The sequence below is a fragment of the Oryctolagus cuniculus genome, chromosome 19 (genome assembly GCF_051225735.1).
Source record: "Oryctolagus cuniculus isolate XC-2025 breed Fujian yellow rabbit chromosome 19, ASM5122573v1, whole genome shotgun sequence".
Lineage (NCBI taxonomy): Eukaryota > Metazoa > Chordata > Mammalia > Lagomorpha > Leporidae > Oryctolagus > Oryctolagus cuniculus.
The window spans coordinates 12,871,993-12,899,535 of NC_142885.1; the positions used below are offsets into that span (position 1 = coordinate 12,871,993).

Genomic DNA, 27,543 nt, shown 5'->3' on the forward strand with positions numbered 1-27,543 from the left:
GTTTTTTAACTCCATACTCTGCACATAATTTGGTAATGCATTTAAATGAATTGTTATTTTGTGTTTCCAGGAGTAGAGTGTATAAAGAAAGATGTTACTTTGTTGACAGTATCAAGAACAAGGGGACAAGGATTGAGCTGCCAAGAAGCATAGTTTTCATATATTATTGAAGTTAAATCAGTATAAAGTCAAATTAGAATGTTGTAACTAGGATTTTAAATATACTCCCCATGGTAACCAAAAGAAAATAGATATAAGCTATAGCTAACAGGAAATGAGAAAAGAGCTTAAATATTTCACTACAAAAAGTCTACTAAACACAGAACAAGATAAGAATGCAAAAAATTGAGGGACAAAAAAAGGTTTAATGCATACAGAAATCAAATAGCAAATGGACTGAATTAAGTCTCTTTCTATAAATATCTTTTTTATTAATATTTATTTATTTACTTGAAAGTCAGAGTTACACAGTGAGAGAAGGAGAGGCAGAGAGAGAGAGGTCTTGCATCCTCTGGTTCACTTCCCAGATGGCCGCAATGGTCGAAGCTGTGCTGATCTGAAGCCAGGAGCCAGGAGCTTCTTCTGGGTCTCCCATGTGGGTGCAGGGGCCCAAGGACTTGAGCTGTCTTCCACCACTTTCCCAGGCCACAGCAGAGAGCTGGATTGGAAGTGGAGCAGCCGAGACCTGAACCGGCGCCCATATGGGATGCCAGCACCGCAGGTGATGGCCTTACCTGCTATGCCACAGCTCCGGCCCCTCTATAAATATCTTTTAAAAATGTAAATGGATTAAACTCTCCTATCAAAAGACAGATTGGCAGAAGGAGTTCAAAAAATTCCCAGGTTCATCCTGTTTATAAGAAACTCACTTTAGATTCAAAGACATATAGACTGAACGTGAATGGATGACAAAGGGTAATTCATACAAATAGCAACCAAAATACGCCAGTGGTGGCTATAATAACACATACTGTTACGCAATCAGTAGATTAAAGAGGAAATCACAAGAGAAATTAAAAAATCCTTAGGGACAAATGAAAGCAAACATAGCATCCTAAAATTTCTAGCACACAGTGAAAGCTGTGTTAAGGGGAGAAACCTATAGTTATAAATGCCTAACTTTGAATAAAACCAAGAAACAGCTCAAAAATCAACGACCTAATTTTACAACTTAAGAAATCAGTTAAATGGGGCCAGCACTGTGTGGGTTAGGCTGCCTCCTGAGACAACAGCTTCCTATATGGGCGCCAGTCCAAGTCCTGGCTGCTCCAGTTCCGATCCAGCTCCCTGCTAATGGACCTGGGAAAGTAGAAGAGGATAGCCTAACTCTTGGGCCCCTTTGCGCATGTAAGAGATCCAGAGGAAGCTCCTGACTCCTGGCTTTTGGCCTGGCCCAGCTCTGGCTGTTGCAGCCATTTGGGGAGTGAGCCATTAGATGGAATATTTCTCTGTCTCTCCCTCTGTGTCTGTAACTCTACGTTTCAATTAAATAAAATAATTTTTTAGGCCAGTGCCGTGGCTCACTAGGCTAATCCTCTGCCTGTGGCGCCGGCACCCCGGGTTCTAGTCCCGGTTGGGGTGCCGGATTCTGTCCCAGCTGCTCTTCTTCCAGTCCAGCTCTCTGCCATGGCCCAGGAAGGCAGTGGAGGATGGCCCAAGTGCTTGGGTGCCTGTACCCACATGGAAGACCAGGAGGAAGCACCTGGCTCCTGGCTTCAAATCGGCGCAGTGCCGGCTGTAGCGGCCATTTGGAGGGTGAACCATCAGAAGGAAGACCTTTCTCTTTGTCTCTCTCTCACACTGTCTAACTCTGCCTGTCAAAAAAAAAAATAATTTTTAAAAAAGAGATATTTGAAAATTAGCAAGCTAAACTCAAAGTTAACAAAAGGGAGGAAATAATAAAGACTAGGTAAGACATCAACAAAATAGAAAATAATTGGTGAAATCAAACATTGGCTCCTTGAAAAGATCAACACAATTGCAAAGTTTGCACTAGCTAGATTAAGAACAAAAGAGAGGGAACTCAAGTTTTTAAAATCAGAAGTGTGGACATCACTATCACTTCAAAAGAAGTAGAAAGGTACATAAAGTAGTACTGCGAACAGTTTTATACTAGCAAATTGGATAATCTAGATTAAATGAATGCATTCCTAGAAACACAAAATCTACTAAGACTAGATAACAAAAAAGAAAAGGGAAGAATATATGAGGAGACCTAATATTCATTAAAGTGACTTAGTAATCAAAAATCTTCTGTCAAAGCAAAGTCTTGGATCAGAGGGCTTCACTGTTAAATTCTACAAAACACCTAAAGAACTAACATGAACGCTTCTCAAACTTTCTGAAACGGCGAAGAGGAGAGAACATTTCCTCAATCATTCCATGAGGGCAGCATTACTCTGATACTAAAACCAGGCAAAGAAACGACAAGAAAAGAGAGCGGCAGAGCAACATGCCTTATGAATACTGTTGCGAGCATCCTCACCAAATACAAGGAAACAGAACTCAGCAGTCTGTTAAATTTCTATACCATGACCAAATGGGACTTAGTCCTAGAATGCAAGGATGGTTTGAAATACAAAAATTCACCAAGGTGATATACAAGAGTAAGAGAATAAAGGGGAAAAAGACATTCAGATCCATCGGTCCATCAAAAGCATTTCTCAAAAGCTCATGTCCTGTTATGGTCAAGAACAAACACTCAACAAACTAGAAGTAGAAACTACCTCCACTTAGCAAGAGGCATATATGAAAAACCCACGGTGAGTGTCGTGCTCAACAGTGAAAGACTGAAAACTCTTGTACTAAGATCAGAAACAAGACCAAGATGTGTGCTTTTACCCCTTCTGTTCACCATAATGTGGGAAGTTCTAGCCAGAGCACTTAGGCAAGAAAAATAAATGAAAGGTATCTAAATTGCAAAGGAAAAGATGAAATTCTCACTTCTAAAAGATGATATGATCTTCTATGTAGAAAACCTTCAAGATTCCATAAACCTATCACAATTAAACAATCAGTTTTTCAAGTGAGGAAATTAAAAAGTCAACAGGAAAAAATCAGTTGCATTTTATACACTAACAATGAAAAATCTGAAAAGGAAATTAAGAAGAAAGTTACCGTAGCATCAAAAGGAAAAAATACATTGGTATTAACCAAAGAAGTGAATGACTTACACAATGAAAAAAAAAAAAAACATTGCCAAAGAGATTAAAGGAGACATAAATAAATGGAAATGTTGCCAATACTTACAGATTGAGAGACTTAAAATCATTGTGATGGCCAGTGCCATGGCTTAATAGGTTAATCCTCCGCCTTGTGGCACCAGCACACCAGGTTCTAGTCCCAGCTGGGGTGCAAGATTCTGTCCCAGTTGCTCCTCTTCCAGGCCAGCTCTCTACTGTGGCCCGGGAGTGCAGTAGAGGATGGCCCAAGTGCTTGGGCCCTGCACCCCATGGGAGACCAGGAGGAGTACCTGGCTCCTGGCTTCGGATCAGCGCGATGCGCTGGCCGTGGCTGCCATTGGAGGGTGAACCAACGGCAAAGGAAGACCTTTCTCTCTGTCTCTCTCTCTCTCACTGTCCACTCTGCCTGTCAAAAATTAAAAAAAAAAATTTTTTTAAAAATCATTGTGATGGGCCGGCGCCGCAGCTCACTAGGCTAATCCTCCGCCTACGGTGCCGGCACTCTGGGTTCTAGTCCCGGTTGGGGCACTGGTTCTGTCCCGGTTGCTCCTCGTCCAGTCCAGCTCTCTGCTGTGGCCTGGGAGTGCAGTGGAGGATGACCCAAGTCCTTGGGCCTTGCACCTGCATGGGAGACCAGGAGAAGCACCTGGCTCCTGGCTTTGAATCAGCATGGTGCACCGGCCACAGTGTGCTGGCTGCAGCGGCCATTGAGGGGTGAACCAACATAAAAGGAAGACCTTTCTCTCTGTCTCTCTCTCTCTCTCACTCACTGTCTAACTCGTTGTGATGACATACTATCCAAAGAAATATGTAGATTCAATACAGTCTCTATCAAAAACCCCAATGATTTTTAAAATAAAAATGGGAAAACTCATGTTTAAATTTATATGGAAAATAAAGTGACCTCATTTAGCTAAAATAATCTTGAAAAAGAATAAAACTTGAAGAGTCGTACTTCCTGATTTCAAAACTTACAACAAAGATTAAGTGCTCCAAACAGTGTGACATTGGCATACAGAATATGAAACAGAATATACAGCCCATAATAAGCCTTCATATATATAGTCAAATGTTCAATAAGGCAAGGACAGGCTTTTCACCAGATGGTGCTGGGAAAATGAGAAACCTACATGGTAAAGAATGATGTTGGACCATTATCATATTCAAAAATTCACTCAAAAATAAGCCAACACCTAAAATTAAAATAATAATTATAAAACTGTTAGGCTAAAACTTAGGGCAAAAGCTTCATGATGTTGAATTTTACAAGACTTTTTTTTTTTTTTAGATATGGCACCAAAAGCACAGGCAAAAGCAGAAAAACTAAGGAAACCAGAATTCATGAAAAGTAAAGAATTTAGTGCATCAGAAAACACCATCAACAAAATAAAACACCCACAGAATGGGAGAAAATACTTGAAAATCATCTATGTGGTGGGGATTCCTACCCAGAATACACAGAGCACACCTACAACTCAATAGCAGTAAAAAAAAAAAAAAATCCAATTCAAAAAATAGCCAAAGACTTGAATGGTCATTTCTCCAAAGAGTATGAATGGCCAACAAGCAAATAAAAAGATGTTCAACTCCACTAAGCACTAGGGAAGTGCCAATCAAAGCTATAGTGAGATATCTCTTCTCACTGATTAGGATAGCTCCTACACACAGAGAGAGAGAGAAAATAACAAATGTCAGGATGAATGGAGACTAACTGGAACCCTTGCACACCACTGTGAGATAGGGTAAGATTAAAAGCTGTAATCTCTGAGCAAAATGGTATCATGGTCCCTCAAGACCTTAAAAATGTGCTCTAGCAACTCCACCTCTGGATGTAAACCCAAACAAATGGAAAGCAGAGACTTGAAATTTCTGCACCCATGTTCATAGCAGTATTATTCACAACAGCTAAACTGTGGAAGTAACCCCAAGTGGCCCTAGAGGGAAGTGTAGAAAGTAAACTGTTGAATGTGCATATGAAAAAAAAAGGTACTTATCCTTTAAAAGGTAGAATGTTCTTTGTTAAGCACCCCCCAACCAATTTTTCATTATTTTTTGAACACATTGTACCATGCGCACTTAGGTTATACAGCATAGTGTTCTATTTTCCATTTTCTTTTATAAACATATTGTACTATGTATACTTAGGTTACAGAACAGTGTTTTGGGCTACATAGAGCTAGTAAAAAGGCTACTATAAGGAAGCAAATTGACATATCCATCATCATGTCACATAGTTACCCACTGGATTTGTTTATTAAGGATGAGAGTGGCTGTAACTGACCCGTGTCACATGAATCCCACATACGGCACCATGTTATTGGTCATAACCCACAGGCTGTACATTCCTAGGCTTCCTCAGATATGTGCTACAGGAAAGCACTGTGCTAAGTGAAAAAGACAGTAACTGTAGGAAGGCAGATACTGCACAGGTCCATCTCTGTGAGTTTGTTAGAGTAGAAGGTTGGTGGCCATGGGCTGGTGTGGGAGAGGACTGGAGCCCTGCTGTTGGGGCGGAGAGCTTTGGTCTGACACACTGTCCTGGACATGACTGTGCAGCCATACATGTGCACAGAAAGACAGACAATTGTACTTCATGCTTTGAAACTGTGCACTGAACAATGGATAACAGACTCAACTTGACGTGATGTGCTAAGTCACAGAATGTTTACAGGAGAAAGGAATTAACAGACAATGTAGGGGTTGGTGCTGTGGTGTAGTGGGTAAAGCCACCGCCTGCAGCGCTGGCATCCCATAGGGGCACCGGTTCAAGACCCGGCTGTTCCACTTCCAATCCAGCTCTCTGCTATGGCCTGGGAAAGCAGTGGAAGATGGCCCAAGTCCTTGGGTCCCTGCACCCACGTGGGAGACCCAGAAGAAGCTCCTGGCTTTGGATCATCTCAGCTCTGGCGATTGCGGTCATTTGGAGGAGTGAACCAGCGGGTGGAAGACCTCTTTCTTTCTCTGGCTCCATCTCTCTCTGTAACTCTGTCTTTCAAAGAAATAAAATAAAAAAAAAATATAAATAAAAATAAAAGACAATGTAAATATCTCAAGATATTTACCACTCTAAGGAAAAAAAAGAAAACATTTTATTTTCATTAGAAAACTCTCTCCTTCCTGTGCTTTATCTGTCTAGACCTGCTTAGACGCAAGCCACTATTAATTTTTTTTTCCTTTGAGGGGGGCAAGGGAGAGTACACTTCCATATATTTTAGTGAAAATATTTATTTAAGCAAATATGAAAAAAATGCTGTCCGTAGCATCTATTTTAATGAGATTGTAACATACTAAAATATAGTTCTGGATCTTGGAATTTTTAACTGGATCATTTGTCTTGAGGCTCTTCGAGATGTTTCCATGGAAGACTGAGATGCACATTTGTAGCTGTTTGACACTCGAACTATCCCCTCCCCCATCCCCAGCAAGTCAACATCTCAAAAGCAGCATCTCCCAGCTGTGTCCCTCTCCTGACTTCTCCATTCTTCCTGCTTTAGCTCTGTGGTCCTTCCAAAAGTCTTTTTTTTTTTTTAATTTTTTTTATTTGACAGATAGAGTTAGACAGTGAGAGAGAGAACCATCCTTCCGATGGTTCACCCCCCAAATGGCCTATACGCTGATCCGAAGCCCGGAGCCAGGTGCTTCCTCCTGGTCTCCCATGCGGGTACAAGGTTTCAAGCACTTGGGCCGTCCTCCACTGCCTTCCCGGGCCACAGCAGAGAGCTGGACTGGAAGAGGAGCAACTGGGACTAGAACCTGGTGCCCATATAGGATGCTGGCACCACAGGTGGAGGATTAACAAAGTGAGCCACGGTGCCGGCCCCCTTCCAGAAGTCTTAACTCAAGACTGGAGGGGGCCGGCGCCGCGGCTCAATAGGCTAATCCTCCACCTAGCGGTGCCGGCACCCCAGGTTCTAGTCCCGGTCGGGGCGCCGGATTCTGTCCCGGTTGCCCCTCTTCCAGGCCAGCTCTCTGCTGTGGCCAGGGAGTGCAGTGGAGGATGGCCCAAGTGCTTGGGCCCTGCACCCGCATGGGAGACCAGGAGAAGCACCTGGCTCCTGCCTTCGGATCAGCGTGGTGCTCCGGCCGCAGCGTGCCGGCCGCGGCGGCCATTGGAGGGTGAACCAACGGCAAAGGAAGACCTTTCTCTCTGTCTCTCTCTCTCACTGTCCACTCTGCCTGTCAAAAAAATAAAAATAAATAAATAAATAAAAATAAAAGACTGGAGGGTCACTCTCACCTTCCCACCCTACCAGTCTCTTATCAAGCCTTGCTGGTTCCACTTGCTATTCCCTTCCTCGGACCCGTACCCCATTCTCTATCCTACATTAACTTTTCTGTTGCCTTAGCTAACACAGCTTTTTAGGGCCAGCTCTGCCCTCTCCAGTCCCGAGCAGTCTTTGGCAAGCACAATGCTAGCGCTCTCGCACCCACACCTGGCCACTCTCCACTGACTGCATCAGACACAGGTCTCTGAGTCTGCTCCATCGTCCTGGTTCTGCCTCATCCTGCTCCCCTCTCCAGGAATCCTTGGTCCAGCACAGCCTGATCAGTACTGCAAAGACGTCCTTCCGGGTGTCTGCACCGTGGCTCAGGGTGCTCACTCATCTCCCTTTGTGACTTGTTGGAACTCTTCCCTCTTTAAAAACGCGCTGCAGAATCATGGAGACTGACCTCTTGGGAGCACGCACTTCTGCTTTTGTCCTGCCTTAGCACCCTGCTTTGAGGTCAGTGGCATCGCTCGCTTGGTTCTGTCCCGGACAGGGGATTGCAAGCTTCCAGAGCCTCCCCGTGCACCTTCCTCCACTCAGCTGCCCACCCTGTGTCTCCTGCTAACCTGACCCTGTGCTTCTGGGATTTAGTGACTGATCTGAATGGAATCTCTGACAACAGGACAACAGTCCTCCTTGTCACCCTTCAAAACCCACCCCCCACTTTTTTTTTTTTTTTTTGCTGCATGTCCTTTTCTTCCCTTTTATTTTGCAGTGATTTTTTATTATTATTATTTTACCACTTCCCGAAGATTTCAGCTGGTTGGACTTAATGAACGTCGTACAGTGCTGGCCCTCCTGCAGCTGCCTGCCCTAGTTCAAGTTCATTACTCTGACTCACATAACAGTGGGGAGCAACAAGACGCAGTCCTTAGCAGGTTGGCTTCCTGTACTTCTTGCTAAGTGGATTATGATATTTGGATGCTGGAGAGGGAAGAAAGAGGCCTGGTGGGAGTGAACTCCCTTCTTTCTTTCTACAGTGACTTGCTCCTTTAAGGTTCCTAAAACGGTTTAATAAATGTAGTCTGGGCATTCTAAGTGCTTCTGTGTTTCGTGAAAGGTAGCGGATTGGGGAAGATGCCCACTTCTCTTTGGGAGCATGTGAACCCTTAATGCCAGTTTGCTGGGCCCTCCTGGGCCTGTGCAGAATTGTCCATCAGACCCATTCTTTCAGTGGTGAAAGCCATTTCCGATGCTTAGAGGGTTCTGTGTGAAAGACTCGGGTCTTTTGGGAACAGACCATCTGTGGAGAATTACAGAGAGCTGACAGCAGGCAAAGTGGCAATTTGGGGAGCATCTGGCTTTCAGGCAATGGGCATTGCATTAAAGGTACCAAAGGCTGACTCTTCCAATCCCCCACTAAACTCCTTCCTAAATGCCCAAGGGGAAAACGCATCGTAACCCTCAGACCTGGAGAAGAGAGACGGAAAATGGGACTCTAAAGGTAAATTCAGGGTCGGTGTTTGGCCTAGGTTGGGATGCTCCATCTCATATTGGAGGTTCTGGGTTCTAGTCCCACCTCTGCTCCCGATGCCTGCTTGCTGTTAGTGTGCACCTGAGGATGCAGCGTGGGGTGATGAATCAAATGGTCAGGTCACTGCCATGCATGTGAGAGACTGGGGTGGAGTTCCCGACTCCTGGCTTTGGCCTGGCCCAGTTCTGGCTGTTGTGGACATTTGGGGAAGCGAACCAGCAAATAGGAACTCCGTCTCCCTCAAATAAAAACACTTTTAAAAATATTTTAATAATAAAGATAAGTTTATTTTGGTGCAAAAAAAATTGAAAACCACACATTTTTCCATCACACTTTTAAAAAATACTTGTTTTATTTATCGGGAAGACAGAATGGCAAAGAGAGAGGGAGAGAGAGGTAGAAAGAGAGGGAGATCTTTCATCTGTCCACACACAGCCAGGGCTGGGCCAGGCCAAAGTCAGGATCCAGGAGCTCCATCTGGGTCTCCCACGTGGGTAGCAGGGGCCCAGGCACTGGGGCCATCGTTTGCTGCTTTCCCAGGCGTATTAGCAGGCAGGTGGATTGGAAGCAGAGCAGCCAGGACTCCAGCTGCTGCTCTGATGTCAGAGGCCAGTGCCACAGGCAGCACTTACCTTGCTGCACCACAACCCTGGCCCTTTTCCATCAGACTTGCAGAAGACTCTATGTGTGCACGTGTTTCCCTTTTCCTGACCTAAATAAATTCATCTCTGGATTCTATTCTCCATGCACTTTTTGAAGCCTCCTTGGGTGAACCTCTGCCAGGACCAGGTGCTGGGGCCTGGGATTTGGAGAGGAGGTGGTGCACTGTTGGGTTGTTACCGGGGGTTCTGTCTCTGCTCTGCCCCTAACTAGCTGCCTCCTCTCAGTCTGGTATCTTTCATTTCCTCTTGCCTAAGTTTTCTCATCAGAAAAAAAAATTCGTAGGTCTGGGGTCAGTCTGTACAGGGAAGTTTATCCATACAGAGTCCTGAGTTCAGTGCCTGGCCTTCCCTAAGTATTACCTAGCATTTATTGTTATTCTGTGATTAGGAAAGATCTCTGGCAGCTGACCTGAGACCCAGGAGCTGGACCGTGGAGAACAATGCAGATTTCATTTTGCCTTTAGATCCCAGGCAGCTGTAGCACTCCCTGTTAAAGGAATGCTGAGGGGGGCGGCGCTGTGGCACAGCAAGTTAACGCCCTGGCCTGAAGTGCCAGCATCCCATGTGGGTGCCGGTTCTAGTCCCGGCTGCTCCTCTTCCCATCCAGCTCTCTGCTGTGGCCTTGGAAAGCAGTAGGAGATGGCCCGAGTCCTTGGGCCCCTGCACCCACGTGGGAGACCTGAAAGAAGCTCCTGGCTCCTGGCTTCAACTCAGCGCAGCCCTGGCCGTTGCGGCCATCTGGGGAGTGAACCAGTGGGTGAAAGACCTCTCTCTGTCTCTACCTCTCTGTGGAAATCTGTCTTTCAAATAAATAAAAAAATAAAAAAGGAATGCTGGGCTCTGGGGAGAGTGTTTCCGACAATCCCCCCCCCCCCCCCCCCCGCCTTGCCTCAACACGTGGCTGGTTTCTAGGTTAAGGGACCGTGTGTAAATTCTACCTCTGAGATTCTGTTCGTCTCAGTTCCTCTGGGATGGATAGGCTGCAGAGGTGGGGATGTGCATTGATAGCGATCATTTTTGGAGCGTCCCCAGCCCATTTTTGTGCATTGAACCAGAATTGCCTCTGGGGCCTTCCCCTTAGGACTCAACCCCGGCAGAAAATCCACTCTGCCAATGCGGCTGACCTCCATCTGAATGTTGGGGGGGCGTCCTCTCTCACTGCAGGTCCACAGGAGGTGAGCTGTGTGCCCATGCGCCCAGCAACCAGAGCAGAGCCATCCCCTGAGAGAGAAGGGGGCGCCCGCCTGCATGATCCTTCCAAGCATGAGCTTGGATGAATCTCTCTTTGCTTGGTAAAAGCCAGAAAGAGAGTGTGTGCGAAACGAGTGTCATGTGTACTCTCTCACTGACACCACTGGATACTTCCAGTCACTGATGTGTGGGTTTTTCTCCTTTCCTAGCAATGCTCTGTTCTCTGAAGGCACTGGATCCCTACAATGAAATCTAGTTCTGCTACTGTCTATCTAGACCTCACCCAACCTGCAGGTGAAGGACTGAGTCCCAACCGTCCCCACCCAGAAGTCATCACCTGTGCTTCTGATGCTAACTCCACAAGCCCGTCCTCGGTGCAGTCTCTTGGTGCAACAGCTCACACGCTCAAGAGAGCACTCCATGTACTTTGATTCGCTAATAACAAAAGGATACAAGCCAGGCACAGCCAGGGGGAAGAGCTGCTTAGAAGGTGGCATGGGATAGGGTGGAGTGGAATAGAGGACTGGGGTACGCCAGTCTCCCAGAAGCCCGCTGTGTCCACCAGATTGGAAGCTCTCTGAACCCCACAGTTGAGGGATTTTTTTGTGGCAGCTGCTTCATCGGTAGAGGTGATCGGTTATTCATTTTAGCCGTAGCTCCTGGACGCCTGGATTCAGCCTGGTCCAGCCCCAGCTGTGGCAGGCATCTGGGAAGTGAATTAGTGGATGGAAGCGCCCTCTCGCTCTCTCTCTCTCTCTCTTTCCCCACCATCATTCTGTCATATAAATAATTTTTTTGAAAAAATTCGCGTGAACTCAGCTCTTAAACAAAGAAAATACTTGCTAATTTGAAAGGCAAAACGCTATTCATTGTTGCTCATTAGCAGTCTCCTGACTACTAGATCCTTCTATCTGGTTGAATCTAAGAGAAATAGATCTCCTCTCGGCAGCTCTTCCCTGGCGTTCCGTGTCTTCTCAGTCCCTGGGGAAGTTTTATCTACACTTGGTCTGTCCCTGGGTTATCTGTTGTGAATCACTGACATCTTGTTAAGGACATCTGCTTTGCAATAAGGCTGTTTTTAAGATGTATTTATTCATTTGAAAGGCAGAGTCACATAGAGAAAGGCAGAGATGGAGTGAGAAAGAGATCTTTTATCCACTGGTTCACTTCCCAGATGCCTGGAACAGCTGAGACTGAGCAAGGCCAAAGCCAGGTGCCAGGAACTCTATCAGATTCTTCCACGTGGGTGATAAGGATTCCAGTACTGATATACTGTCTCCTGGGTGCATTAGCTGGAAGCTGGATTGAGGAGAGACTCAATCCCAGGCACTCTGCTATGGGATGTAGGCATCCCAAGGAGCGGCTTAATCCACTCTATCACAAGGTCCATCCCAAAGACATTATTGGAAGACAGATGCACTCTGAGAGTGAATTGATTTATGTGCCTGCTCTTTGTAAAACTCTTGGATGCCTGGTCTGTCCCACTGGCTGGGACAGAAAAAAGGATGGAGTTCAATCTAGGGCCCCCCACATGGGTGGAGGGAGCCAAGACCTTGAGTCATCACCTGCTGTCTCCCAGGGTGCACAGGAGCAGGAAGCTGGATCAGAAGCGGAGATGCTGTGATTCAAAGCAGGTGCTCTGATGTGGAATGTGGACATTTAACTGCTGCACCAAATGCCCACCCAAACTACAAGCTTTTCAGAAGTGAAATCAGTAAGACTTGATGACTTAATTTAAGGGGGGGGGTGACAAGAATGAAGCTGCCAAGTTGGGCACCAGGGAACAGCTTTGGGGTATGATCGTGGATGCTAGGACAGGCTGATTGGAGGCCTAGATAGAAACACAGCCATGTGCCCTTGACGATGGGGATACACTCTGAGAAATGTGTTGCTATGCAATTTAATCGTTGTGTGAACATCACAGTGTACTTACACCACAAACTTACATAGGTCACCATACATCTAGGCTGTATACGAGGAGACGTCCAGAAGTTCATGGGAAATGGGACTAAAAATAAGTACGTTTTTGTGCAATCTCTTAAAAGATCTATTTATTTGAAAGTCAGGGTTACACAGAGAGAGAGAGATCTTCCATTCACTGGTTCACTTTCCAAATGGCTGCAATGGCCAGAGCTGGGCCAGTCTGAAGCCAGGAGCTTCTTCTGGGTCTCCCATGCAGGTGCAGGGGTCCAAGCACTTGGACCATCTTCTGCTGCTTTCCCAGGTACATCAACAGGGAGCTGGACTTGAAGTGGGGTACAAGGACTTGGACTGGTGTCCATATGGGATGCCGGCATTGTAGACAGCAGCTTTACCCACTATACCACAGCACTGGCCTCTTAGTGCAATTTTTGATATCTGTACATTTTTTTGCATGATATGCATTTTCCATGAACTTGTGGAAGACACTTGATATGTATGGTATAGCTTATTGCTCCTAGGATTATGATGAACAAAACAATATGACATTAAATCAAGCACAAGAAAAAAATGATGCTATCAAGAGATGCATTAAAGGGACCGGTGTTAGGGCACAAAAGGTTAAGCTGCCACTTGTGATGCCAGACATGCTGGCTTGAGTCTCACTACTCCGCTTCTGATCCAGAATCCTGCTAATGCACCTGGGAAGGCAGTTGAAGATGGCCCAAGTGCTTGTGATCCTGCCAATCATATGGGAGATCAGGGTGGAGTTCCTGGCTCTTGTCTTTGGCCTAGCCCAGATGAAACTGTATGTCCATTTAAGGAATGAACCAGAGGATGGAAGCACTCTCTCTCGCTCTCTCAATCTCTCTCAATCTCTCTCCAACCCCCATTGTCCCTCCTGTTTGTAGCTCTGTGTTTCAAGTAAATTAGGCTTTTATTAAAAAGAGTTGCATTCAATAAGAGATATCCATATGAGGATATTTACGGCAGCATAACGCAGTATGCAATGTATGTTTTTAATTAAGTAGAAGGTTTATAATCCAAAATAATGATAAATACATAGACCAGTAGTATAGTCATTTATTATTAAGTATTATGTCCTCTACACTATTACATGTGCACACATATATCCTGTGTTTTGTATGACTGGCAGCACAGTGGTGTTGTTAACCCCAGCATCACCAAAAACACATGAGAAACACATTTCTTAAGATGGCAGCAGCGTCACTGGGTGATGAGAATCTTTCAGCTCTGTTACAATCACGGAACCATCTTTGGTGTGTCGTCCACGGTTGACTGAAAGGTTAATATAGGGCCGGCACTGTGGCCCAATAGGCTAATCCTCTGCCTGCGGTGCCGGCACCCCAGGTTCTAGTCCTGGTTGGGGCGCCGGTTCTGTCCTGGTTGCTCCTCTTCCAATCCAGCTCTCTGCTGTGGCCCGGGAAGGCAGTGGAGGATGGGCCAGGTCCTTGGGCCCTGCATCCGCATGGGAGACCAGGAAGAAGCACCTGGCTCCTGGCTTCGGATTGGTGCAGCACCAACTGTAGTGGCCATTTGTGGGGTGAACCATCGGAAGGAAGACCTTTCTCTCTCTCTCTCTCTCTCTCTCTCACTGTAACTCTGCTTGTCAAAAAAAAAAAAGGTTAATGTAGTACATGACTGTACTGACATGATTAGGAATATGTGTATGTGGCATCACGTGTACTAAGCATTGCCTCTTTCCTTTGTACTCTGGGAGCTTTACGAATGTTGAACAATTTCCGGTGCTACCAGCTCTTCTTCATTTATTGAAACTGTGCCTAGGAGAAAAGGGTAGAGGTGTTCACTGTATTGGGTACAGTATGTCAAGTGCAGCCGCTCTTCTGCTCATAGTTCTGTCTTCTCCTTCCAGGAGATGGCCAGGTGGATTTTGACGAGTTCATGACAATTCTTGGCCCCAAACTGGTGTCGTCAGAAGGTCGAGACGGTTTTCTTGGAAACACAATAGACAGTATATTCTGGCAGGTGAGTAAGAATTTTTTTTTAGTAAAGATTACATTTGGCAGTAGACATAAGTCCAGTATTAACTTTTGACTGAATTCCTGAGCTCTGTTCTGCACATGAAGATCTCTTTGGGGCTGGAATGACTCCCATTCCTTGAGTTGGATGTCAAGGTCAGGGTCCCTGTGGGATCCTTTGACCAAAGATCAAAATGATACTTATTTAAGGTTTGGAGGAGCGAAATATCTCTCCAGTTTCTCCACTTCTGATTCACAAAAATCTTTTTCCTGGTAACAGTTAACAGTGTTTATTATCTGAACCAGCTCTGTGTTTGACCCTGATTCCAGTTGATCTTTGCTGATAGTATGGCATGGTTGTCTGTTCTCCTTAATAGGACACAATGGTTTTGTTTAAGAATTTATATCCAATGCTTCTCAATATGCGTCTATTTCTTTCTTGTGAAATCCTTTAGTAAATTCCAAATATCTACCTTCTAATTCCTAAAGAGCTATTAAATCATTTTCTATATTATGTCTAATCTTTCAAAATGCGAGTCTTTTTTCATGATTATGGAATTTGGGGATTGCATTCTCAATCAACAATTTCACAAATCTCAGGTGAAGTTTTCAAGTTAAATTGAGTAACTGGTTGGACACATGAAACCCATTCTAACACACTGTAGTTTCTTTAAATCTCGTGAAGTGTATTTTTCCTTCACCAAAGATATTTCTCTTATCTAGATGAGGGATGCAGTTGACAAATCTAGTCTTGTTCTGGTACTCACCTTGCAAATAGTCAGTAACTCTTTAATGAGAACTTGTTGTGTGCCCTGTAGTCTCAGTCATTGTGAGTTTTCCAAAAAGGCATTTAAAACTCAGTCGTGTTGTTGAAGAAGTTGAATAAGGAAATGTAAGTAAGAGTAATCAAAGAAGACATTAGTAAGTATAGTAAGTATAATGGTGGTAAGATTTTAATCTCCATGAAGCCCAGATCTCACGGTTATAATAGCCCCTTCAGCTTGCTGTCCACTGCATTTGCAGACCCTCAATGCCTACCTTTTTTCAATGGAATCAACAGAAGTTCGATAAAGGAGAAAAGTATGGTTGGTGGTGTCAGATAAAGCTTCAAGAAAGGGAAGCATTTGCCTTGAACCTTGAAATATGGGTGATTTTTTTTTTTTAGTTTTTTACTTTTTAAAATTTTATTTACGGCACACAAATTTCGTGTATTTCATGTATACAGATTTAGGAATATAGTGATACTTCCCACCCTGCCCTCCTGCCCGCCCATTATCCCACACTTCTTCCTCTTCCCTCTCCTATTCCCAATCTTATTTTTTACAAACGTCCATTTTCAGTTTACTTTATGCTCATAAGATTAGCCCTACACTAAGTAAAGAGTTTAACAAACGATATGAAGAAAAAAACACTGGTCCTCAACAGTAGAGACAAGGGCTGTAAACAATCATCAAATCTTAAAAATGTCAATTTCATTCTAATACATTGCATTTTAGTACTCTGTTAGTTACCACTGATCAGGGAGAACATATTGCTTTTTGGCTTATTTCGTTAAGCATTATGGTTTCCAGTTGCACCCATTTTGTTGCAAAAGACAGGATTTCATTTTTTCACAGCTGAGTCGTATTCCATAGTGTATATATCCACAGTGTCATTATCCAGTCATCAGTGGATGGACATCTGGGTTGATTCCAGATCTTAGCTCTTGTGAATTCAGCTGCAATGATGCGATTAAATGCAAGGGAAGAAAAGGGCACCCTGGGTCTGCTAGGATGAGTGTTTACCGAGGCAGTAGTCACAGGCAAGTCCTTTTTCCAAAACCGGGATCCAGTTTAAAGGGACTCAGGTGCAGAACGGACTTAGGGCCTGAGGAAAGAAAAGAAGCAAATCAATCCCAGATTCCCAACTTGCAATTAAAGACAGCAACGAGAGCACAGGGTGACAGTGAAGTCTTCCTGGGCTGAATTCTAACTCAGACAGGCTGAGTGGAAGGTGAGGGCCAGACAACAGAGGGAAGGAAGAAAGTCTATGCACAGGGCTGGAAAGCCAGACAGGGACCAGGGCTTCAAACCCAGATCTGGGACCCATCAGAGCTGAAGGGTGACGTCAGGAGCAGAGAGAAGCTCACCAAGGTGAACTGTGTGCATGAGGATGAACAAAGAGACAAGACGCGGTCCTGCAACACAGGGGCCTCTAGCTCTGCACGGCCAACGCCCACCTGAGGCTGCCATCTCCTTGGACCCATGTTATGGTCAGGAAGCTCTCTGAGGCTCTCCTCACCAGGAGATGAAAATATTTCTCTGCTCCTGCAACCGTTTGGTTAGACTTCAGCACTTGGGAGAGCAAAGTCCCTGAGCAGAAATAGGATACAGAGTTACAATGGTGGAGAAGTGTCCCATCCCATGGGGCCGTCGTTCAGCCTGGGTAGAACCATGCACAGTTGCCTTCCTCTCTGGCTTCCCCTCTTCCTCTCTGGCTCTCTCTGTTGCCCTCCATGGTTCCTGCCCTTTGTCCTCAGGGTGCTCTCTATCCTAGAAGAATGTTCCAGGGCCTCCCTCACTGTAAGCGTTCTTCCTCGCCCCATCCTGCAGAGGTAGAAGCTGCAAATTCTTGATCCACATCTCCTGTAGAGGCCTCTTATCTGCTCATTCCTCACCACAGAGCACCTGCAAAGAAGGAAATCTTTGCTGTACCGACTGTCTTAGTCAAATCCAGATGTGATGTTGCGATCATCTGTGTTTTTGTCTAACTAGAGACTCCCCCTGCTTCTCAGCCAGGGTGATAAGGTACAGTGGGGAGAGAAAAAAGGGGAAAACTCAGCCTGAGACATTTAAATGAGAGTGCTGGGATGCGCAGACTCGTGGACGTGGCTTTCCTCTCTTACTCTGAACGTTGACCAGCAAACGAGAGTAGAAGTGCGTGTGCAGGTCCATGTATGTGCGCGCACACATATCCAAGTTTGTTCACTTTTCCACAGTGGTTGGAGACAGTGTGGGAAAAAAATGTAGCAGAAAGGCAAACTTCTGCCTCGGAATATTAATACCAGGAGATTCTGATTCTAGAAAATTCTAAGGCAGCCAGGAAGGCAGCTGAAGGTTCTGATTCTAGAAAAGTGGAAAGGAATTCTAGATGCTCCGGCAAGGCTTCTCATCAGAGACCATGTGTGTTTCCCACAGAAACAGACATAACGGTACAACTGGAAGGATATATGGGTGTCCATGTGGTGGACAAATCGCACCGAAGTATCAGGACGGAAAGCAATCGGTATTTACTGTGTTGCGCCATTTCGAAGGGGTCAGGGGTTTGAAAGCAGCTTCGCTGGGTGGTGACCCAGAGGGCCATCAGGACACTGGCTGGGGTTGTAGTCACCGGAAGGCTGGAACCGGCTAGGATGTGGCTCACTCCCAAGGCTAACTCTGGTCCCCATCGCCTGGATCTCTCCATGGTGCTGCCCGAGTGGCCTCATGTCAGGGCAGCCAGCTTCCCCTAGAAGCAAATGATCCAAGAGAGCTCAGGCAGAGGCTTCAATGTCTTCAAGACTTAGCTCTAGAAGCCGGACTCCACCACTTCTGGAGTCCTCGTGGTTATGCAAGGAGCCCCTACTCAGTGTGTGATGAGCAGGAGGCCGGGTCACTGTGGGGGCCAGCTTGGTGAGTGGGTGACCATGACCGGTAAAGAGCCTGTGGTTGAACTTCAACTTCAGACCTGACATTGCTGTTCCAAGCCTTCCCCACCCCCATTCCATCACGCTTTGGTTTCTTCCTACCTTAGAGGAAGTCAGTGACTGTGGCTATTGTCTGTGTTAATGGGAAATAGCCCAGCCCGTAGGTTCATCTTCCTAATTAAATCTGTTTTTCAGTGCTTGCTTTTTTACTGGTGTTCTAGCCTCCCCTGCCAAGAGTAAAATGAAATCAAATGGAATTCTGCATGAACATAAAACAAAGCCAACAAACAGCTACATATTGGGTGGTGCTACCAGTCCCACAAATTCTGAGCCCCTGGCTTTTTGCAGGAAATTGCTGTCTGTGCCGATGGAATATAATGGGCTACAGCTGCAGCTTCCTTCCCACGAACGATGGCTTGGCTTCATCTCTGGCTCTCCCAGGGGGCTCAGCCACCTCGGTGTGAGGGGTCACAGAGATTCTTGTATGTAGCAAATGGTAACTTGCAAAACTTTCATTTCATTCTCAGTCTTCATTCATCCAGCTTCTATGTGTTCACTGTCACTGCAGGGCTACACCTGGGGAGGATGAGGTGAAAGTGTTTAAAGTCAGCCCTTGGCCTTGGTGCATGGTAATGACGGAGATCAGGGATGGGAAGAGCTGAAGGGGGCTGGGGTCTGGATTGGGGGCCAAGCTGGAGTGTGACCCTCAGAGGCACTGTGGTTGTACCATGCACTCTCACCGCACAACCTGAGTCCACTTGTATCCCTGAACAACAGTCTCATGCTATGGCACCTGTCCCCCAGCGGCAGGGCAGAGAGACTTGTTACTGTATCACAGTGTTTACTGGAGCTCAGCAGCGTCTCCTCTTGACCTCAAGAACTGCCTGTCTGCAGTGAGTTTGCAAACAGCAAACCGTGGCAAGGGTAATGGCAAGAGATTATTCAGCTCTCCCGATCCCCGGGGCCAGCCGGCACTTCTGTTAACCTCTTCTCCATCCAAGACGGAATTGAGTCCCACGCTGGGCTAGCAAAGCTGTTTATGAGTCTTTCTGTCAATACCGTGAGGTCCAAGACAGCACCTTGGCCAGGCCAGGAAGACACTGAAAAACATCCGATGGGTGTACTACTGTAGGGCTCTGTTCCTTGGCTCACGTTTTTCTCTGATCTGCAATCAAACCTCATTCTCAAGCCTTCACCAGTTTAGAGTTTCTGCTTTAAGAAATGAAGCACAGTCTTAGTTTGTAAGTAAACGGATTTGATGAGGGCAAGAGGGCAGGGTGTGTGGGAATGAGTCTGCCGCCAGAGGTCAGGAAACAAGGACCTCGCACTGGCCTCCCAGCTTCGGTGTGTGGCTGAAACAGTTAGGCAGTGCTCTGGGGTGCAAAGACTGGGAGGCAGTGTGCAATCTGGTTCCTACAATCTCTGCTTATCTTGCAGCTGTGTACAATGCCAAAGACGCTGTCCATTGTCCTAACAAAAAGTACATGGAACACCGCCCTTGTCCAGATTTGGTTGAAATCAAGGCCTGTTTGTTGCGCTGACTTGCTTTGTCTCTCCCTGATTATCCAACTTCAGTCTGCTCAATACCATTCCCAGCTGTGCACTCCTCCCCCTTCTGTGGGAAAATTCACAGCAGGTGCAGGGGAACACCTGCAGCAGTGTCAGGCTGGGCTCTGTCCCTCCATCCCAAATCCCTTGTTTGGGTCTCAGGTCACTGCTGCTTATCCAATTACGCTTTAGTTCCGGACTCAGTCTGTGTACCAGGATCTAATCCAAAAGCCATTCCTCCCCAGCCCAGGGTCCAGGTTTCAGCCTGGAGTGTTTACTGTACTGGCCTGCAGAGCTATGGCTGAGACGGAGAGGGAACCTGGCCAAAAATCTTTGACTACTGGGCAATGGAGAGCCCTCTGTGTTCCCTGTTCACGATGTGTGAAACACTGCACAAAGCCATAGGTCCACTAGGATCCCACAGCTGTCAGGCATAAAAAGACTGGACAGAAATACATCAAAATGACCAAGGAAACTTCTGGGGAGTTGTAGGGTGATGGGTGATCATGTCTTTGTGTTTTTTTCTAAAACCACAACAGTAGGCATGTATCACTTCCAGAATCAGAATAAAATGGAAAGCTATTGTCGGCAGCTAGTGCTAAGAAGCCTCTTGGGACACCCGTATTCCATATTAGAGTGCCTGGGTTTGAATCCCAGCTCTGCACTCCATTCCAGCTTTCTGCAGGTGATGGCTCAAGTACTTGGGTCCCTGCCATCCACGTGGGAGTCCTGGATTCAGTTCCTGGCTTCTGAATTTAGCCCCAGCCACATCCAGGCCATTGCTAGCATTTGGGGTGTGAACCAGTGGAGGAGAGCTCTGTCTCTCTCTCTCTCTGTCTTTATCTGTCTCTCAAATAAATAAAACTTGCAGGGAAAAGTGCATGAAGTAGAAGAAATATTTGTGTGGAGCATTTGTAGCATGGGGCCAAGATGTAAGAAGCATCAGAACATTTTTCTCTTTTTTTTTTTATTTCAAGGATGACTTGTGTTCAGTAGGCAAGTCTCTCCACATGGCAAATGTGGCCCCAGCACAATTGCTCCCCCCTCCCCCAATATCATGTCCGTGTGCTGCTCTGTCAGAGTCAAGGACCCAGCTGAGGAACGTACACAGCTTTCATCAGCAATGCCCATCACCGTGACCGACAGCAAGTGTTTGCATCCCCAGAGTGATCTTTCTGAGTGGTGTGAAGCTTGGGGTATGCAAGACACTTGCCTTAACAGTGGTTCTCAGGTGGTTCCTGGGCCAGCAGCAGCTGTCGCACCTGGAACTTGGTAGAAATGCACATTCCCAGGCCCCCACCCAGGTCTGCGAACCCGGAACCTCCAGCAGTGGGCTCAACACTAGGTTCCAATACACCCTGCAGGTAATGCAAAGGCTCACTCAAATTGAGCATCCACTGAGTTCCAGGTTATTAATACGCCCTATGGTAAAGTCAGCATCACTGGTCTGCATCGGACCTTGGCTCTCGGCCAGGTTCGGTAATCTGGGTTTTTCTTGTAGTTGTCCATATTCGTAAGTGCAATTCCTCTTTCATCATATGGGAGGGTACTTTAGAAAGTTTGTAGAAAGGAAGATTTTTTTTTAAGTTTATATGAGGGGCCGGTGCTGTGGTGTAGCAGGTAAAGCGGCCACCTGCAGTGCCCGCATCCCATATGGGAGCCGGTTCGAGTCCCGGCTGTTCCACTTCCAATACAGCTTTCTGCTATGGCTGGGAAAGCAGTAGAAGATGGCCCAAGTCCTTGGGCTCCTGCAGCTGCATGGGAGACTTGGAAGAAGCTCCTGGCTCCTGGCTTCATACTGGTGTAGTTTTGGCTGTTGTGGCCAATTTGGGAGTGATTCAGCAGATGGAGGTCCTTTCTCTCTCTCTCTCTCTCTCTCTCTCTTCCTCTCTCTTCCTCTCTCTCTCTCTCTCTGCCTCTCCTTCTCTCTCTCTGTAACTCTGACTTTCAAACAAACACATAAATTTTTTAAAAAAGTTTATATGAGTGAAATGCACATCTTTTCGCTTGATTCTTGCTTCTAGCCATTGCCTGTGCTCCTGTGGAACTGTGGACTTTCACTTTTCACTTCTTGGACTCTATTTAGCAGAGCAGTAAGCCTTTCACTGTAATGCAAGTAAAAAATTGTCATCTGAAAACTCAGAAAGAAACAAAGAATAAGGAAGGAAAGAGAAAGGAAAGGAAAATTCATTATATTCTTGGACTCATGTCTATGAACTGCACTGATTCTCTTCTCTTTGTATTAATATCACATTCAAATGACAATTGTGCTGTAATAGTTTTCATGCATTTGCTGTGACTGAGAACCTAATGTATTAATACATTCCTTTAAAAACCGAGTTGTTCATTTTGGTGCCAGAATTTTTGAAATCATGCATATGAGTCAAACTGTTCATGGAAAATGAGTGTTATGAAAAGGCTATGCATAGGTTTCAAAATTCTTGACACCGGGGCCTGGGGTTTTGTTGCAGTGGGTTACACTGCCACCTGCAACACCAGTATCCCATATGAGCACTGGTTTATGTCCCAGCTGCTGAACTCTCTTTCCAGCTCCCTACTGAGGCCCTGGAGGAAGCAGCAGCAGAAGGCCCAAGTGCTTGTGTCCCTGCCACCCATGTGGGAGACCCAGCTGGAGTTCCAGGCTCCTGCCTTAGGCTGGCTAAGCCCCTGTCTTTGTGGCCTTTTGGGGAGTGAATCATCAGATGAAAGATACTTCTCTCTCCCTCTCTCTGTAACTTTTCCTTTCAAATAAATAAATAAATATAAATATAAATATAAATAAATAAAATATTTTTAAAAAGTTGTTCGCACCAAAATACGTTTCTCTGCATTTTTCATGGACCTTTTAGAGTGCCCTTGTATAACACTGTAGTTTATAACTGTTTAAAAAAGATTTATTTATTTATTTGAAAGTCAGAGTTCTGAAGGAGAGAGAGAGAGAGAGAGAGAGAGAGAGAGGTCTTCTATGTCTATCTGCTGGTTCACTCACCAGATGGCCACAATGGCCAGGGCTGTGCCAGGCCAAAGCCAGGAGCTTCATCTGGGTCTCCCACATGGGTGGCAGGAGCCCAGACATTTGGGCCATTTTCTGCTACTGTTCCCAGACCATTAGCAGGGAGCTGGATTGGAAGTGGAGCAGCCAGGGTATGCACTGGCACCCATATGGGATGCCAGCATTGGTGATGGTGGCTTAACCCACTATGCCACAATGCCAGCCTCTAAACCATTTTTAAGATGAACAAATTACTTGTCCATATGTAACTGAACTCTTAGTCGGGAATGACTTCTTGTGCAGTAGAACAATGGAAGGATCATAAATAAAGTTATAAACTTAAGCTATTAAATTGAAAGGATAGTTTTAAAAATAACAAGTAGGCAAGAATATGGCAACGGATTGAATAAAGCATGTGCAAAGAGCATTTCTAAACCCATATGAAAACCTGGCAAGAGAGAAATGGGATAAGGAACAACAGACAATTGGTAGGTATCAATGTTGGAATTTTATTTTTCTTATTTACTTATTCGAGATACAGAGAGACTGAGTTCCTATCCAGTGGTTCACTCCCCAAAATGCCCAAAATGGCCAGGGCTTGGTGGGTTGGAAGCCAAGAGCCACATGGATGGCAGGACCCCGGTCACCTGAGTCATCACCCGTACCTCCAAGCGTCTGCATTGGCCGGAAGCTGGGGCAGCTGGAACTGGAGTTGGAACCCAGGCATTCTGACACAGAAGTGTGGCTGTCTTCACTGGCTTAAGTGCTGGATAAAATTTCCTCCTTGCCCTGGATCATCAGCATTAAAACAGTTTGAAGTCACCAGCAATCTAATAACTGTTCATTAAAATAGCAGTTGCATAAGTTTTCTCCCGTCAGATTGGGAAACAATAAACTGTGTGATAATACTCCATGCTGTCAGGGTGAGATAAAATGGGAAGCTAGCAGAAGAGCAACTTGTCCAACTCTCTCAAACTATTTGCTGAAACTTGGCCACAGCATGTTAAATGTTTAAACCCTCCAACTAAGAATAATTCTACATCTCGCAATTTATCATATGAAATCAGTAGGAGATACAGAAAAATGCAATTATAAAGATGAAATATTGTAAAATTGTTAAAAATAATATTTTTACTTCATCATCAGTGGAAAAGCCAAGAAAGAGATTGAATTTATAGTATAATTACATTGCTGTTCTACAGCTATTATACATACATTTATATTCATCTTGAATATATCAATTTATATTCATCTTTTATATATACATTTATATTCATAGAAAAAACTGAAGAAAATGTAATGATCCTGACAGAACTTATTATTATTGATTGAAATAAAAGTGAATGTGCTTTTTTCTTTACACTTATTTTTTACAATTAACAGCATAGTCTATCCTGTTATTATTCATAAAGTTATCAAAACCTCAAATTAACAAAATCACATCATAGAACAATTGTTTTTTGTTAAAACGTATTTATTTATTTGAAAGAGTGGCAGAGAGAAAGGAAGAGACAGACATAGAGAGAGAGAGAGATCTTCCATTTGCTGGTTTGCTCTCTAAATGGCCACAAACTGGGGCAGGGCCTGGCTGATGCCCGGAGCCAGGAACTCCTTCTGGGTCTCCCATGTGGGTTTCAGGGACCCAAGCACTTGGGCCATCCTCTGCTGTCTTCTTAGGCACATTTGCAGGGAGCTGCATCCAAGTGGAGCAACTGGGGCTTGTACTGGCATTCTGATGAGGGATGCCAGCACTTCCTGCAATGGCTTAACCCACTGTGCCCCAGCTTCAGCCCCAGCGGCGGCAAATAAGAGGAGTAGTTGGAGTTGGAAGGGTTTCTAGCCCATCTTCTGGGTGCCCAGGGCACACAGTTGATAGTAGACTACGAAAGCATGAAGTCAAAATGAACTGCAGTGGCCAGCTTCTAGAAGGAAAGGAATTCACACAGAGCCACCTACTGGGAGCTGCTGCATGGTCCTTTGGGGGGCAGAGCCCACAGAAGACCCACGGCCAGTAGGTGCTTCTCTGCTGTGCCCACGGAAGACCCACGGCCAGCAGGTGCTTCTCTGCTATGCCCGCAGAAGACCCACGGCCAGCAGGTGCTTCTCTGCTGTTCCCACGGAAGACCCACGGCCAGCAGGTGCGTCTCTGCTGTGCCCGCGGAAGACCCACGGCCAGCAGGTGCGTCTCTGCTGTGCCCGCGGAAGACCCACGGCCAGCAGGTGCTTCTCTGCTGTTCCCGCGGAAGACCCACGGCCAGCAGGTGCGTCTCTGCTGTGCCCGCGGAAGGCCCACGGCCAGCAGGTGCTTCTCTGCTGTGCCCGCGGAAGGCCCACGGCCAGCAGGTGCGTCTCTGCTGTGCCCGCGGAAGGCCCACGGCCAGCAGGTGCGTCTCTGCTGTGCCCGCGGAAGGCCCACGGCCAGCAGGTGCGTCTCTGCTGTGCCCGCGGAAGGCCCACGGCCAGCAGGTGCGTCTCTGCTGTGCCCGCGGAAGGCCCACGGCCAGCAGGTGCGTCTCTGCTGTTCCCGCGGAAGACCCACGGCCAGCAGGTGCTTCTCTGCTGTGCCCGCGGAAGACCCACGGCCAGCAGGTGCTTCTCTGCTGTGCCCGCGGAAGACCCACGGCCAGCAGGTGCTTCTCTGCTGTGCCCGCGGAAGACCCACGGCCAGCAGGTGCTTCTCTGCTGTGCCCGCGGAAGACCCACGGCCAGCAGGTGCTTCTCTGCTGTGCCCGCGGAAGACCCACGGCCAGCAGGTGCTTCTCTGCTGTGCCCACGGAAGACCCACGGCCAGCAGGTGCTTCTCTGCTGTGCCCACGGAAGACCCACGGCCAGCAGGTGCTTCTCTGCTGTGCCCACGGAAGACCCACGGCCAGCAGGTGCTTCTCTGCTGTGCCCACGGAAGACCCACGGCCAGCAGGTGCTTCTCTGCTGTGCCCACGGAAGACCCACGGCCCGCAGGTGCTTCTCTGCTGTGCGTCAGACATTTCCTACCCACTTAGCATGCTGGAAATCCATGCTTCAGGAGAATGTTTGAATCAGTGTTATAATCATACAGAAGTTAGGGATGGGTGTTTGGCACAGCAGTTAAGCTGCCGCGTGGGACCCGCACATCCGATATCAGAGCTCCTGGGTTTGACTTCCAGCTGTTTCCAGCTTCCTGCTAATGTACACCCTGGGAGACAGCAGGGGGTGGCTCAAATATTTGAGCCCCTGCCACCCACATGGGAGACCTGGGTGAAGTTCCTGACTCCTGGCTTTGGGTGGTGAACCAGCGAATGGAAGAGCTCAGTCTCTTTTTTTTTTCCCCCTCTGTCTTTCAAATGAATACTTTTTTTTTTTTTTTGACAGGCAGAGTGGACAGTGAGAGAGAGAGAGACAGGGAGAAAGGTCTTCCTTTCCCATTGGTTCACCCTCCAATGGCCGCTGCGGCCAGCACACCACACTGATCCAATGGCAGGAGCCAGGTGCTTCTCCTGGTCTCCCATGGGGTGCAGGGCCCAAGCACTTGGGCCATCCTCCACTGCACTCCCTGGCCACAGCAGAGAGGTGGCCTGGAAGAGGGGCAACCGGGACAGAATCCGGCGCCCCGACCGGGACTAGAACCCGGTGTGCCGGCACCGCAAGGCGGAGGATTAGCCTAGTGAGCCGCGGTGTCGGCCGTCAAATGAATACATTTTTAAGATCATAAGAGAGAAATTTTTGTGACCTACAATAATTTTTACACAGTATGGAGTTTGTTTATGACTTTGAATCTGGGGGGGAGGGCTAGCTCATCAAATGCCTTGAGCTTGTAGTGGTAGTATTTTGGTTTTCATTTTTGTTTTTCTTGTTTTGAGATAATTCTTTGATAAACATTATGTTAATTGTTCTTGAATCTATTTTGAAAATTTATAGTATCTTCAGGAAGTTACCAGTTCCTCTAAATTACTTTGTTTTACATTTACTCACAGGTAATATTTAAAATTTCTTTGCAAGTATTTTAGATTTGTTATAGTGTCTCTTAATTATAATTTGTTTTTTTTTTTGCAATTTTTGTTTTCCATCTAATATACCAGATGGTTGTCTCTTTGGCTATTTTAGGTTAAAAAAATCAGCTCTTCTATTTAATGGATAATTCTTTGTTTTCCTGTTTTCTTCTCTGGTATTTTTAGCTTTTATCTTCATTTCTTCTCTCTTCTTGTTGTGATTGTTTCTAAACATCTTCTATTAAATGATTTTTTTCTTTTTCATTAATGAAATTATTTAGGCAGTGTAACTTTATCATTGCCGTGGGCATTTTTATGTGTAGAGCTTTTGTTTATGGGTACTGTGCAGTCTGTAGTTACAATTAATATGTTTTCTCACTCAATGTTGTTTGGGTGAATATTACTAAATGCTTTATTCAAACAATTGTTATTCAGGTCTCAGCTTTTTGTCTTGTGGTCAACTCTTCAGAATCTGTAATATTTTCTTAATACTACATATATTGTCCATCTGTTATGTCTCATGTGTTACATTTTGGCAAATATAATTGGTGATCAAATAGACTCTTTTCACAGTTTGTAGGAGGAAGATTTATTTCCCATTTCTACTAGTAATGGTGTTGAAGTCTTGAATGTCCTGGGTTATTTTTTATCTGCACTTTCTTAGATTGACAATGATA

At 45.9% G+C, this 27,543-nt stretch overlaps 1 protein-coding gene across 2 annotated transcripts in view; it reads left to right on the forward strand.

The window, feature by feature from the left end:
* The window catches only part of CALN1 (calneuron 1), a 633,785-nt gene that overhangs the window by 415,137 nt on the left and 191,105 nt on the right, over window positions 1-27,543 (forward strand). For both annotated transcript variants that reach the window (XM_089320670.1, XM_070064500.2), the window contains one exon: window positions 14,592-14,704. In XM_089320670.1, the coding sequence (XP_089176796.1) occupies window positions 14,592-14,704 (113 nt within the window). The remainder of the gene's footprint in view (window positions 1-14,591; window positions 14,705-27,543) is intronic.